The 14,238-nt window shown below is 47.4% G+C and overlaps 1 protein-coding gene across 4 annotated transcripts in view; it reads right to left on the bottom strand.

Annotated features, from left to right (window-relative positions):
- Zfat (zinc finger and AT-hook domain containing) overlaps window positions 1–14,238 on the bottom strand; it is a 206,253-nt gene that overhangs the window by 111,479 nt on the left and 80,536 nt on the right. For all 4 annotated transcript variants that reach the window (XM_026407368.2, XM_077800861.1, XM_026407367.2 and 1 more), the window contains 2 exons: window positions 4,331–4,516; window positions 2,523–2,673 (listed from right to left, as the gene is read on the bottom strand). In XM_026407368.2, the coding sequence (XP_026263153.2) occupies window positions 2,523–2,673; window positions 4,331–4,516 (337 nt within the window). The remainder of the gene's footprint in view (window positions 1–2,522; window positions 2,674–4,330; window positions 4,517–14,238) is intronic.

The raw sequence follows: 14,238 nt of genomic DNA, 5'->3' as shown, positions 1-14,238 counted from the left end.
AAGGCAAACCCATCCCTGCTCTCGGGGGCTCAGCCTGCGGATTTCCAGTCACAGTCGGACCGTCAGCAGCAGGGATCTTCCCTGCTGGAAGGAAAATGCAGGACGCTTCCAGCACCTTGTTCAGGCAGATGACCTGATCTGAGGGACAGGGAAGGCTCCCCGCAGACGGCACGTCTGAGCAGACAGCCAAAGAAGGAACAGCAGCCAACGAAGCCAGGGTGCGGGGATGCACCAGGGAAGGGCAACAGGTACCAACAGGGGAGATCAGAGAGTAAAAAGGGTCAGCGGCCGAAGCTCACGTTCCTTCAGGAGGAGACGGTGGGGAAGGAGACTCTGAGAAGGCCTGTTCTCCTGATACCAAGGCGAACCCTTCAAGGTAACAACAAATCAGATGAGCATTTTAAAGTCATCTCACTGGCTTCCATGTCCGGAGCTGAGCAGACTGTCCTACATCCTTAATAAGTCATAGCATATAGCTGAGAAGCAAGATGTGTGGGAATGCTCTGAGTAATAATGAAAATGTAACGTGACTAAGTTTCAAATACAAAATACAAAATCACACATAAAACACAAACTCAATTTTATAAAATGAACATACTGAAAAGGGCCATAGGGCAATACATCAAAAATATGAACTGTCTTTGGGTAGTGACAAATTACTTTTTCCTTAGCTTTCTGGACTTAGAAAATTTTCTATATAAATCTGTATCATACCTAAAGAAAAAAAATGATATAACCTAAACTTCTTAATCTATATTTTACAGAGCAGAGTCCTCATGAAAAAAAAAAGCTGCCTTTCTTAACTATTTTATAATTTACACAATGAATATTAACAACACACATAACAGGAATGTGGCCTAAATCTATCAATGGAATTTTGAATACATTCTCCTGTTACTAGGGTGTCATTCAGCTGAAGCCCTCCTAACAGACCTTGAAATACTGTGACGATAATTGGTTAAGCAAATCCCCCTGAGACAGAGAACAATCATGAGATTTAATTCAATTACAGATTCGTCAAGGGAATGAGTCTTCTTACAACTCCATCAAAGACTTCAGTTGTTCACATTTACAACAACAGAGGACTGAAGCTACAAATTATGGAGTTCACCACATGATATGACAGTGTAATGTCAGGCACCACGTGATGTGACAGTGTAATGGTGTGATGTGTGTCAGGCATCACACTCACATCTCATCATTTATTCTCACCCTGAACTAAGATTCTACCAGACAACTTAGGCCAGGGTGACAGATGATCAAAAGCAAATAACTGTGTCAAGCTGCACAGAGCACAAGGTTCACAGCATGGGGACTGGGTCAGACTCTGTCACATGCCAGCACCTAGCATTTAACAGACACATGGCTTGCTGAGTTGAACTCAGGGTGAAGAGTCTAGAGCCACCATAGGGTTGTCCGGTCTTTGGGCTTGAGTTCTACCCAAGAAGCTTTTACTTCGCCTCTTCTAGAAACAGGGAAACACTGGCAACGGGCATCTCTTTGCCTTTAATTGTATCTGGGAAAATGTTTTCAGAACTCTGGTGGTCACTTTGCTGATGGACTTCTGCAAGGACATATCACAGCTGAGACAACCCCCCCCCCCGCCAGGAGGAGGGAATAAGGAACATACTCCTTCACACAGGGGCAGACTGACTGCTCCGTGCACTGGGAGCATGGTGTCTAATGGTGGTTCATGTTTGAAGGACTCATACCCTACCATGCATCAATTTCACTTCTATCAATTTATCCCACAAGAAGCCTAGAATTATGGGAAGATGAGGGTTCAGAATGTTAACCACTACATTGTCCATCATAGCAAATACTGGCTATTTAAATGACAACAGGCCCACATGATAGCAAACACAAATTTTTGCAGTGCTGGGGATCAAACCCAGGGCCCTGCAAATGCCAGGCAGGAACTCCACCACTGAGCTATATCTCCAGCTCTTAATATTTTTTAAAATGAAAGGTTTTCATGGTGCAGTATGTTCTTTTAGAAGCTGAAAATAATACAGTTGGTATTTCATGTTTGAAAACATAATAAAATTAAAGCAATGTGTGTTAATATATCATGATAAAATTATGGACATATGAACCAAACTACCAAGTCATTAAATCTGGAAAAGGGAACTATGGTTTACATGAATTCACATTATATGGGATGTCTGAACCATTTACAACATTCTTGTAGTACTTCTGAAAGAGGGGAATGAAGACTGTTTACAATACGTAGAGTAGAGAAGACAGGCTATGTTTATACCTTTCCTAATAAAGGTTAAACACATTTGCTTGAAGTGAAATGCTCCACCTTCATTAAGCCAATTGGTGCTCAGTTCCAAAAACAAGCTGCTCTGCCTTGCATTTCAGAGGCAATATATACTTGGAGCTGTGACGGAGGGTGAATTCTTTCCTCACGTCAAGAAGGCAACATCCTTCACAAATAAGCCTGTAAACAGACCGCAGACGAACAAACATACTGACCCTTCTAGTGCTCTGTGGGTCACACAGATCAGTACACTTACCTGCTTGACTTCATGGGTTGCTCATAGGGGGTCTGCTGAATGGCGTATTCCTGGTACCCTCTCCGAGGCACCAGATCTGCCGCAGTGGTATCGGGATTTGCTGTTCCTGTTTCGGGAGGCCCCGCCTCCACTGGAATGATCTTGGTAGCACCTGAGGTGGAGGCACAATACACTGCTGAATGGGAGGCATTAGAAAAGGCTGACCCATCCCAGCAGAGACAGTGCTGCAGGAGTCCTGTGCAACACACTAGCTGTTCTCCAGCTGACACATTTAACTTGCATGTGTGCAAGTGTGTGTATGTGTGTGTGAGGGGAGAAGGGGCAAGTTTTCTAATCCATCTAAATGTCCTCATGATGGACATCTCTACTTACAATCATATACACGTTATGTGCAAGGTTTATTCAGAGCCACACATGTTGAGCTTTAAGCACAGGCTGCAGGAGATAGCATGGAAGGACAAAAGAGACTACAAACAGGAATTTACACCCTCTGGGGTCAGTCCCACATACGACATTACCTTAACATCTCTGGAATTCTCCTTCCATGCCATCATTATGATATGAAAAGTTCGGAATGAAAAATCTCTAAGGTCACCTTTGCTTCTGCAATTTTATAATGTGAAATGATCAAAGACCACTTTTATAGCAGTGAACCCTCACACGTGTATACACATACCAAGTGTGTGTGTGTGCATGGGCCTGAGTGCATGGACCTGTGTGTCAGGGGGATGGAAGGTGTCAACTGCTGTTTAGAAAAGTTTCCAATATTGTTTGATATTGTTTCTGGAATATCAAAGAGAACTAATTACACTTTCACCTTACTGTCAAAATCTCAAAATATTGCCACTAAATTTTGAGAAAAATTGTGGAAACTTTTTCTAGCAACCACTGGAAATAGAAAACCCTCATATAATAATAGAACAGAACAGAATAATCATTCAGAACAGAATAATACTGTTCTGAAGTGAAATTGGGCAAAGTGACTTTCCAGAAAGTTCTAGGCACCTAATTTTACATTGTATATTCTGTACTGATTGCCTGACTCTGCAGTGAAATATTTATTCAGAGCTTTCACTTAAAATTGTGAGTTACTATTAGCATTGAAAATATACTTTTAAAAAGCAAAGAAAATAGATACTTAAAAGGCAGTAGCTGTTTTTAAACTTGATCTTGTAAATTTTTTGACAACTACCATTCCAAATAAATAGGAAAAAAATCAAAATATTATCATGCTTTGAAATCTACTATTACAAGCCCCTTTTTTTCTAAAATGTTGCATCCTAAAAGAGACTTTAAAAAATAGCATGGCATATACACCAGTTATTTCATGTAAAAAGGAAATAGAAATGGAAATTTCTAGTAATACACAATATTTGGAGAGCCCACTAAAAATACAAATAGTTAAGCAGAGTTCCCGGGATCAGGGGAGCAGCAGTGTCTGTCTAGGCTGGCTTCCCAGGAAGAGGCAGGTGCTGGTAGCAAGGGAGGGGACCTCCAGTGGAGGCTCTGGGGCACACAAGCCAGTGCTCCTGGAGAGGCCAATCCAGAGCCAGCCACTGTGGCAGATGGACGCTCTGTGGGCAGCAGCCTTTTCTACTCCACACATTACCCACACAGTCCTGGGGAGGAAGTAAGTCTGTCATTGTCCCAAATTCATGGGTGACTAAATGACAGCCCCATCGGCAAATGAACCACCCAAGACCACAGTTCTGGTTTGAGCCCGAACTCCCAATAAGACTACCCTGCCAGGCTGCTCCGGGACAGTCCTGCTGAAAGCCCATTTTGCCATTCCCACCCATCATGGGCACCTGGAATGGCTTCGTGAGCAGTTAGAACCACACTGATGATGGGTTTCTTGGCTCCAGAAAGCTGTCCCGCCTCCTTTCCTGAGATCTTCTGGACCTTCTCTGTTTTCTGCGCCCGAGGTCTTTTCGGGCCCTTTTCTCGATCATCGTCTTTATACTTCTTTTCTAGTTCAATATCCGACTCATTACCTAGGGAGAAAATGCCAAGATATATAAACTAGCCTTCCAAACTAGTGACAGAGTCATTCCTGGGGTGATGACAGTAAAGGAGATGGGACCTCCCTGCCTCTCCTTGGCCCACAGAGCCATGCAGGCCACTGTGTCACTCCGGGCACCATCTCTTGGCTTGTTATCCCTTCAGTGCAATGCAGTTCACTACACCCAGCCCAGGCCACCTGCAGGCACAGGAATGCACTGACAGGTGAAGCTGACTTCAGATTCAATAACAAACAACACTGCACTGAACACTCACAGTCTGAGAAACTCTGAGAAAGAAGTCTCTTACTGGCTTATCTGCCCAATGCCTCTGCATGCAGCCTGGTGGGTGTAAACAGTGATGCAGGCAGACCCTGCCCTGGCAGCCCCTGTGGCCCAACAGGAGAGACACCCATGCAAAGTGTGCAGTCAAGAGCAGTCTGCTCTGCACTGAATGGAACAGAAGGGTACAGAAAGGAAGAATCAATTTGCAAAGTCAGAAAGGCCTTAGAGAAACATCCGTCAGCTATGCATAAAAGTCAAGTTTAGTGACGGGCAGTTGGGAGTATATCGGTCAGAGCCCAGAGTCAAAGAAGAGTGGTGTCAAAGGAGTCAGTGTGGTAGGAAATGGGGGTGCCCCAGGATGAGAAAGGAAAGACAAGGAGCATTCCAGAGCTCTGACTCATGAGGAATGAGGGCATTAAAAAAAAAAAAAAAATCTGGTAGAGGGAGTAAGTCCAAGTCTTGGAGGGCTTGACTGCCCAGGAGAAGTCTGGGATCTTCCTTTGGTGCTTGCCAGGGGGTGAACCTCCAATGATCACGGAGACCAGTCACACAGCTGAGTGAGAGAAGCTGTGAAGTGGCTTGAATGACAGAGCACAGGCCTGGCTCCTGTTCCCAGGGCCCCTGTTCAGATGGTGACTCACATCTTCTGAAGGTTCAAAGGGAGAAATCTAATTATCCAAGGCTGACCCTAATCTAGAATTCCTTAAAGCAATGAGAAGCCAAACAAAACATGTCTAGTTCCCACACAATGGCAGACTCCCAGGTGCACCTCTTGGAAGGCAATGGTGATCCACCAAAGCAGACCAAGCCAGAGAACAGGCAGACTAAACCACGCTTTGAGTGTGCATCAGTGTTGTGGAGGATGCGCTGGATGAGCTCAAACAGCACTCAAACACACAGAACGAGTCCATCGCCACCGGCAGCAACCTTCACAGAGGAACACGGTATCCTCCAGAGGGGCAAGGAAAGCTTCTCTGCTAAATCTGAGGAGCACAGAGTCCTCTCTGAATGCTGTGAGAGCATGCTATTTGAGCTCCCTACGAGAGAAGTAAATACAGGAAGGACGGGTGGGGAGCTCTCTTAGAATGAAAGTCATAGAATCTATAATGACCTGCCTTGGGTCCCTGTTTCAGAGTGCATGCCACTCCACATAAGTCTTTTTCAGAGTGCATTTGGGGTGAATGGGTAGGCACAGGACAGGCAATAGACAGGCAGGCACAAGGAGCATGTCTGGAAAGTGCTGGAATGTGAGGTTATCAGGGAGGTGCAACCAGAGCCAGGAGCAATAAGAATCCAGGTGGGTGGGAAAAGTCAAGGGAAGCAGGCAAAGGCAAAGTGGCAGCTGGTTCCCTGGAAGCTGAGGCAGCCTCAGCAATCCAACACCTAGACCACAAAGGCAGCCTGGAGAAGGATGGACTGACTCCGGGAAGGAGAGTCCCTCACGACGAGGCCAGAGAAAAACCTTGGCTAAGGAGTTTAATGATAAGAACCCACATTCTCAGTTTCTGTTCTACAACTGAAGGTTGGAGTGCTTGGCGTGAAGTCCAGGCACCTGGATCATCTCTAGAGCCATAAGACAGTGTTAGGGAAGTTTCAAATTGACTGGAAAAGGTCCTTAACCATATAATTAGAATCAACATTCAATTGTTAATACCAAACTTAAAAGAAAAATGAGAAGCTGAGCTCATGACTCGGACAGAACTGCACACCTCACTCCAAGGCCAAATCAAGGACCAATGTCCATCCTTGAAGGACACAGGACACCTCTGGGGGTGCACAGGCAGAGCTGGAGCTGGAGGTCTCCACAGCTGCTTTGGGGGCTCACGTTCTGACAGGCTTGGTGGCTTCATGCCCACAGCAGTGTGGGCTTTATTTTATTTTATTTTATTTTTTAGTGGCTATAACAAAAACATTTCCAAAGGTCTACAAATTGTCTGAGTCATAGAAGTCTTTTTTGTAGTCTGCTTATTGGGTGATACACATGCCTAAATAACTAAAGCAGAATATGCTGGTTGTTATAAAAAAGGTAGAAACAACATCTTATAGAATTTTTGCCCTTAAAATGATGCTTCACTGTATAATAGAATTTGCCCTGGGATACAATTCAATATGTGGGTGATATGCCAGGAACAGATATGGTCCCATAAAAAGTATCTGAGAATTAGAGCTCACCAAAGCATAAGCCAGTTGATGGCATGAATCAAAAACCAAACAAGCAAACACACACTATAGCTGAGGGTTAATAGGAGGCAGAGTTGTAGGAGGTGGGGGATAGTAGGAAGTGGGGGTTAGTAGGAGGTGGGGGTTAGTAGGAAGTGGGGGTTAGTAGGAGGTGGGGTGGTAGTAGGAGGTGGGGGTTAGTAGGAGTGGGGGTTAGTAGGAGGTGGGGGTAGTAGGAAATGGGGTTAGTAGGAGGTGGGGGGGTGTAGGAGGTGGGGGTTAGTAGGAGGTGGGGTTAGTAGGAGGTGGGGTTAGTAGGAAGCAGGGGGGTAGTAGGAGGTGGGGGTAGTAGGAGGTGGGGATTAGTAGGAGGTGGGGGTTAATAGGAGGTGGGGTTAGTAGGAGGTGGGGTTAGTAGGAGGCAGGGGGGTAGTAGGAGGTGGGGGTTAGTAGGAGGTGGGGTGGTAGTAGGAGGTGGGGGTTAGTAGGAGGTGGGGGTAGTAGGAAATGGGGTTAGTAGGAGGTGGGGGGTTAGTAGGAGGTGGGGGTTAGTAGGAGGTGGGGGTTAGTAGGAGGTGGGGGTAGTAGGAAATGGGGTTAGTAGGAGGTGGGGGTAGTAGGAGGTGGCTAAAGAGCTCCCATGCTCTGCAGGGAGGGAGCGGACCACTCTGCTCTAGGCGGCAGGCATTGTGAGCATACTGCAGAGCTGGTGATGAACATGGTGCCGGGGGGGGGGGGGGGGGGGAGATTTGGAAGCCTTGTCAGATTAAAATCCAGTGTGGGGAAAGCCCTGAGTTGTGAACAAGGCAGGACTGGGCCAGAATCCGCCTGTCGGCTAACTCTTCAGCAGCTCCTGCTTGAACTTTCCTCTGGGAAAGTGGCTGCTGGGAAGTGCCAGTGCTGGTACCCACCCTACCCCTACCCACTTCCAGCTCCCACCCCTCTTTGGGGGCAAGAGCCCCTCCACAGAGCTAAGAAGCTGCTGCAGCTTTCCTCCAGGACCTGGGCCCAGCCAGTGGTGTCCAGGAGAAGGGGCCAGGGGCTCTGAGAGGGGCTCTGCCGCCTAGTAGGTGAGGTACTGCCATGGACATTGCCATGCCCCTGCCTAGAACTGCAGCAGGGGCCAGCCACCAGGACAGGGCAAGTGGAAGCCCGGGTCAGTGCCTTCAGGATCACAAGGAAAAAGGGAGATCCTGAACTTAATGGCACAGCTGTGCTGGACCCAAGGCCCAGACTCCTTGTCACATAAGGAAGAGACTCGATTCTTAATTCGTTTTTAAATGATGCCTCTACTAGTAAGGTCTTGAGTAAGACACTCAGAAACCACCTTATACCTCGACCCTAGAGTGAAACACTTTCTCCTCAAAAACCTGAACTGTCTCTTTCTCCTTATACACCTTCAATGGCTACACTCTCTTCCTCATCAGGAGAAGGTAGTAGATAAAGCCCTCCAAGGTTTGCCATAAACCACCTATACCCTGCCCCTGCACAGACAAGGCCATGACTTCCAAGCACACACGCTCCCTCTGTGGACTCCGACAATATGAACACAAGTCAACCAAACCCCCCAAGCTGACTGCAGCTGCTGGACCCACTCATGCACCCTGACCACTGCAACGGCTGGGAGATAGTTGCTCCCCAAAGGCTCATGTGCCAGAGTCTTGCTGCCCAAAGCCAAAGTGATGACAGGTGGCAGGAAAAAGAAGGTGAAGGAGTAAGAAATGCAAGAGAGTAGGAAAAAAGCCTGGGAAAGACAGAGCAGGAGACAACCACGTGCCTTTCAATGCTACTGGACAGCCAACAGCCCCCTGCCTGGGCCGGTGGGCTCTCTGCACACTTCGGATCCTCCCTGATGCAGGAGCAGCCACAGTGAAGCCAGCAGCATCTCTATGAACCACCACTGCAGTGACTGATGCTGGCAGCCACTGTGGCAGCATCCCCAGAGTCCAAACCCACAGCCCAGCAGCACCCTGTGAAAAACCCCTGGCTCCCTCTCTGCAATGCCCCAGTCCCCACACCCGCACGCCCACGTCCTGAGACTACATCCAGATAAACTGCCTGCAGCCACAGTGGCTCCCGGGCACACAAACCAAGATACCCCCAGGACTACCCGAAGTGCACAGATGGGAGCCCCACAGCCTCTGTTCTCCATGTCACCCGCTGTGGCCAGGCCAATCACGTTCTCGTCTCCAGAGCTTCAGAAGCCTCAGCACAGAATTTCTCATGGCTCTGGGCACACTGGGCCAGGAACCACACTGAGCAGCTAAGGAAGGGGTTCTTGGCGATGATCTTGGCAGATGACTCCAGGCCCAGGCCCTATAGAGAAGAGCAGGTACACTCGCTGAGGTCAGTGCCCAGGGTATTAGGAAGCAACGAATAATTCAAGGTCAGACACCAAGCATGTGGCTGGTGACAAGGGCTCAGCACTTCTTTGTGAAAGTGCAGGAAACATGGAGGGAAGAAGAGAAGGGCATTTTAACAAGTCTTGTTGGTAAGTCTGTGTTCATTTCCTTTTGGACACCAAGAGTTCGCATTCCCACTTGACCTGGGTGCTCATGAACTTCCCGGAACCCTCACTTGACCCATCTCTGCACTATGCAAGGCTGACTTTTCCCCACTGACGCGCCTCCTAGACTCCTGCTGGAAGTCATGCTGATGGGTGCTCTTGTGAGTGCATGGCGTTTCTCACCCAGCTCACCTGTATCTTGGCCTTTCAAGAAGGTGCTTTTACTAAAAAATAACGAAAGCATGGCATTTGCAGGGAAATGGATGGCACTAGAGCAGGTTATGCTAAGTGAAGCTAGCCAATCCCTAAAAAACAAATGCCAAATGTCTTCTTTGATATAAGGAGAGCAACTAAGAACAGAACAGGGAGGAAAAGCATGAGAAGACGATTAACATTAAACAGGGCGAGAGGTGGGAGGAAAAGGGAGAGAGAAGGGAAATTGCATGGAAATGGAAGGAGACCCCCATCGTTATACAAAATTACATACAAGAGGAAGTGAGGGGAAAGGGAAAAAAAAAACAAGGGAGAGAAATGAACTACAGTAGATGGGGTAGAGAGAGAAGATGGGAGGGGAGGGGAGGGGGAATAGTAGAGGATAGGAAAGGCAGCAGAATACAACAGTCACTAGTATGGCAGTATGTAAAAACGTGGATGTGTAACCAATGTGATTCTGCAATCTGTATACGGGGTAAAAATGGGAGTTCATAACCCACTTGAATCAAATGTATGAAATATGATATGTCAAGAGCTAGGTAATGTTTTGAACAACTAATAATAATAATAAAGCAAAAAAAAAAAGAAGAAGGTGCTTTTAAATAGTTTCCTGCTTCCTCTGAGTTACTGATTTTTTAAATTTTCCTACTTTCCCCTCAGATAATGCCCACATTCCCTTCAACTTCCTTTCTTTTGCTTTCTCTGGGGGGAAAGAAAAATCTTAACTGAAGGTCTGTTCACGTACCATAGCTCCAAACACTGCTGCTGAGCAACTCATCCACCCCCAACCCACCTCCCTCTGACAGGGGTCCCAGGGCCACTGTGCTAAAGGCCAAGGTGAGCAAAACAAAAGCTGGCATTTGCTCCCTGGGTCCTCAGCCAAGAACAATTGCTCCCAGTGGCTTTACACAGTTGAACAGTCCCAGTGGAGCCTGCAGCCAAGGTCCACAGTGCACTTGCTTGCACTGCTGGCTCGAGGCACAGCAGATCGCCATTCCAGCGCCAGCCTCCAGGGCCAGGCGTTTATAATCCATTACGCGTGCCCAGGGCACGAGGGCTCTTCCAGCTCTACAGAGCCACTTCTTGCTAAGTGGTGGTGATTCTTGGGAGAGGAAGAAAGCAAGAGCTATCTATGCTCCAAGAATCAGGGCCATGTGCCTATACCAAGACAGTCTGAACCCCCTAGCAACACACACATTGCGAAGAGTCACCCTGCTGGGATGGCAGGACATGGGGCAGTCAGAGAGCTCCCAGCAGAAATCCAGCTGCCCACTAAAATCAAATGGGAATTATGGATAATTCATTTATCCTTGTTCCATAGAACGTCCGGTTGACCTCGAGCCTAGGCAGAGCACCTGAAGAGGTGCAGTGGCCAAGCTGAAGTCCTAAGAAAGACATCTTAAAACATCAAGGGGGCTGCATGGAGGGGATCCAGGTCTATCCAAGTCTTCCAGATGCCTCTTTCAAAACAACTGCTTTCCAGATGTCCTGCTTCAGGGGCATGTGGGACTCACAAGGGCTATGCTTTGGATAAGGAGTATCTCCCGAAAGACCCTTGTGTTAATTAAAGGCCTGGCCCTCAGCTTGGCACTGCTGGGAAGTGGTGGGACCTTCAGGATGTAGGGCCAGAGGAAGGAAGATAGGTCACTGGGGCTGTGCCCTGGAAGGGGCTATTGGTCCCCCAGCCTTTCCCTATCTCTTTCTTACTTCCTGGTCACCACGAGGTGAGGAACTTTGCTCTACCACGCACTCCCAGCCATGAAGTGCTGCCTCACCACAGGCCCTAAAACAACAGAGCCAAGCAACCATGAACTAAAACGTCTGAAACCCTCTGAGACCACCAACCACAATAAACCCTTCCATCTTGTAAGTTGATTATCTCAGGTATTTTGTCATAGTAACAGACTGTGACTCACACAAGTCTACAGTAATATTCTGTTTTCAAACTGTAGCAAATATTTGAAAATATTTTCACTGAGCTCTAGAAAAGATTCTTATCCAAGAAAAAAACAGAATGTATTTTAGAAAGATCAATAACTGAAATCTGTCTGAAATGCTTAAAAGCCAGAGTAGGTGACATCATAACCCTATAAATGCTTTCTGACCCAACCCTGGGGAGCCAGGTCACAGGGAAGGAGAGCAGTATCGATCCTCTCAGAAGATGTGGCTTTCACACAGAAATATCTAGTTGCAGTGTACACCTTTTGGTATTTCTCCTCTGACCAGCATCATCAAACAGAGATAAACCATTCTACCACAGCAATTCCTCACTCGGGGTACCAAGACGGTTTGCAAAGCACTTTCAGGCACAATTAGCACCCTGAAACGCCACTAATCCACACACCCCAGACCTTTCAGCCAGTCTTGTCATCTCACTTTTCTCTCCAACGCTCTTACCAATGTGGTCCTCCAGAAAGCAAGGCCCTAGCTACAGTCCCTGGTCCATCAAGCCTCACTTCAAGCTGGTCCTAGGAGGATCCAGCTGTGACTATCAATGCACCAGATGGTGCCTTTCAAAGTCTTTTTAAGAGCAGGACTTTTTCCAAGTGACCTCTTTGGGCAATTTCAACATAATCAAGGATAGAAGGACATGAGTCCTTAGATGGTGAGTGGGGTCCCAGCCAGCTCCCCTGACAACCTCCCACGTCCTCCTTGGTGTACTTGCAGCACAAGCCACTGAACACCCCCAAAGAGCAAGAACCTAAAATCTACTGGATCGGGACACACGAGATACTCTTCCAAAGACCACTTTAAGTAAACGTCCCCATCTAGAGAAGGCATGGTGGAGAAGCCAGATGTGGAGTCAAGGGCATCTAAGTGGAGACCTGGGCTCTGCCTTTCAGCTAAATGAACTTAGAACTCTCTCTGAACCATGATCGCATCTGCAGAATCAATCACTGTAAGGCTCACAAAAGAGAAGAGACGCAGAGCCCCTCACATGGTGAGACACACACAGTGGCCCTTGAGATGTGTATGCTACATGCAAAAGTCCCACTCAGGCCTGAGACTGGAGCTACACCAGGCTCCTGTGCATAGCTTCAGGTACCCATGGTTAACCACCATCCAAATATCTCAGAAATCAATCAATTCATAGGTTGCAAATAACATCTATTAGAGTATAATGTTCTATTTATTCTATTTTACTATTACTGTTAATTTCTTACTGTACTCACTTTATAAATTAAACTTTTCATAGATACCTATTTACAGGAAAAAACACAGTATATACAGGGTTTGGTCCTATCCATGGGTCCAGGCATCAGCTGAGGGTGTCGGGGACGTAGCTCCCTCAGAGAAGGGGACAACTGGACCACTCGGGTTTCATTTATGGTTTTAATAAAGAGCAGCAGTGAAGCGCTGCCTCACCTGCCACCTAGCCTGCGGGAGTCACTGACAATCTCAGGACTGTGACTTTAATTTCTTGACATCTGGGCCATATTGCTCTTCACCCCTAGCACACTGACATCATTCTTTATATTTCACTTCCTTTGGAAACCCCACAGCACTTTTTAAAGTGATGACGGTGCACAATGGGCATGTGAACCTTGGAGGGGAAGCAGACGCTCCATGCCCCAGTGCTGAACCTCCCCCCATGCCAGCAGCCCCCCTGGTGCCCACAAGTGCACACACATCCACATGCATACACTCTTGTCCAAGCTCTGATCAAGGAAACCTCACCAAGAAGGAAACCCAGCTGGAACAAAATCCAAGTAGGTTCCTTTTACCACAAACGCTTCCTGTGCTTTGCCCTCCACCCCTCCTCTCCTAGGAGCCCCTTCAGCAGAGACCCTGCCTTGTTTCCCAATCCTATGTGATCTGGGTGTGCATGTTTCACCCCTGAATTCCCAGCACAATTTGTCAGAGTCCCCTCTTGCAACCTGATAGTCAGACAAGATATGCTACACTGAGAATGGGCAGGTGAAGAGTTAAATGTAAATGCAATCACACGTTTGAAGAAATTGGTTCATATGCATTCATTTATAATTAACACTGCACTAATATTCTAAAGTACCTATTCTAAATTGCCCCAGAACTAATTAAATCTCAAAATGCCCCAGAGAGCAAAAATGTTATCAACCACATTAACAAAAGGCCCAGAACAGTTGTCAGAACAGCAGACTGATGAGGGATTATATTCTGGGGCTCTGCCACCAATTTGCTCCACCCTGCTAAGACAGCAGTTTAAGAGCTTCTCAGACCTAGCAGCTCTGTTACCTGCTGAATATGCATCCTCTGCTTTCCCTCTTCCCCGGGGCTTTCTCACATCTTCCTGTCTCTCCTGTGATGAGAGAAGGACAGGTGAGCACTGCTTCCAGGGCACTGTTCCCACAGGGACTGACTGACACAAACCCAGGACAGGCATGCGGCCTTAACCTGCACCTTGCCCCAGTCACTGCACATACAGCTGCAACAAACCACCCCACTCCTGACCTGTGCCCACATTCCCTCAGCTGCAGGCTTTTGCATGAAACTTCAGGCAGCAAATGCCTCCTGCACCCCCCTCTCCACCGCCTCCCCCACTGCCAAATCATCGATAGAGGAGCCCACAGCC

Source organism: Urocitellus parryii, chromosome 7, assembly GCF_045843805.1.
Source record: "Urocitellus parryii isolate mUroPar1 chromosome 7, mUroPar1.hap1, whole genome shotgun sequence".
Classification (NCBI taxonomy): domain Eukaryota; kingdom Metazoa; phylum Chordata; class Mammalia; order Rodentia; family Sciuridae; genus Urocitellus; species Urocitellus parryii.
Note: the sequence above shows the minus strand (reverse complement) of the source record. Positions and strands in the feature narration are given on the sequence as shown.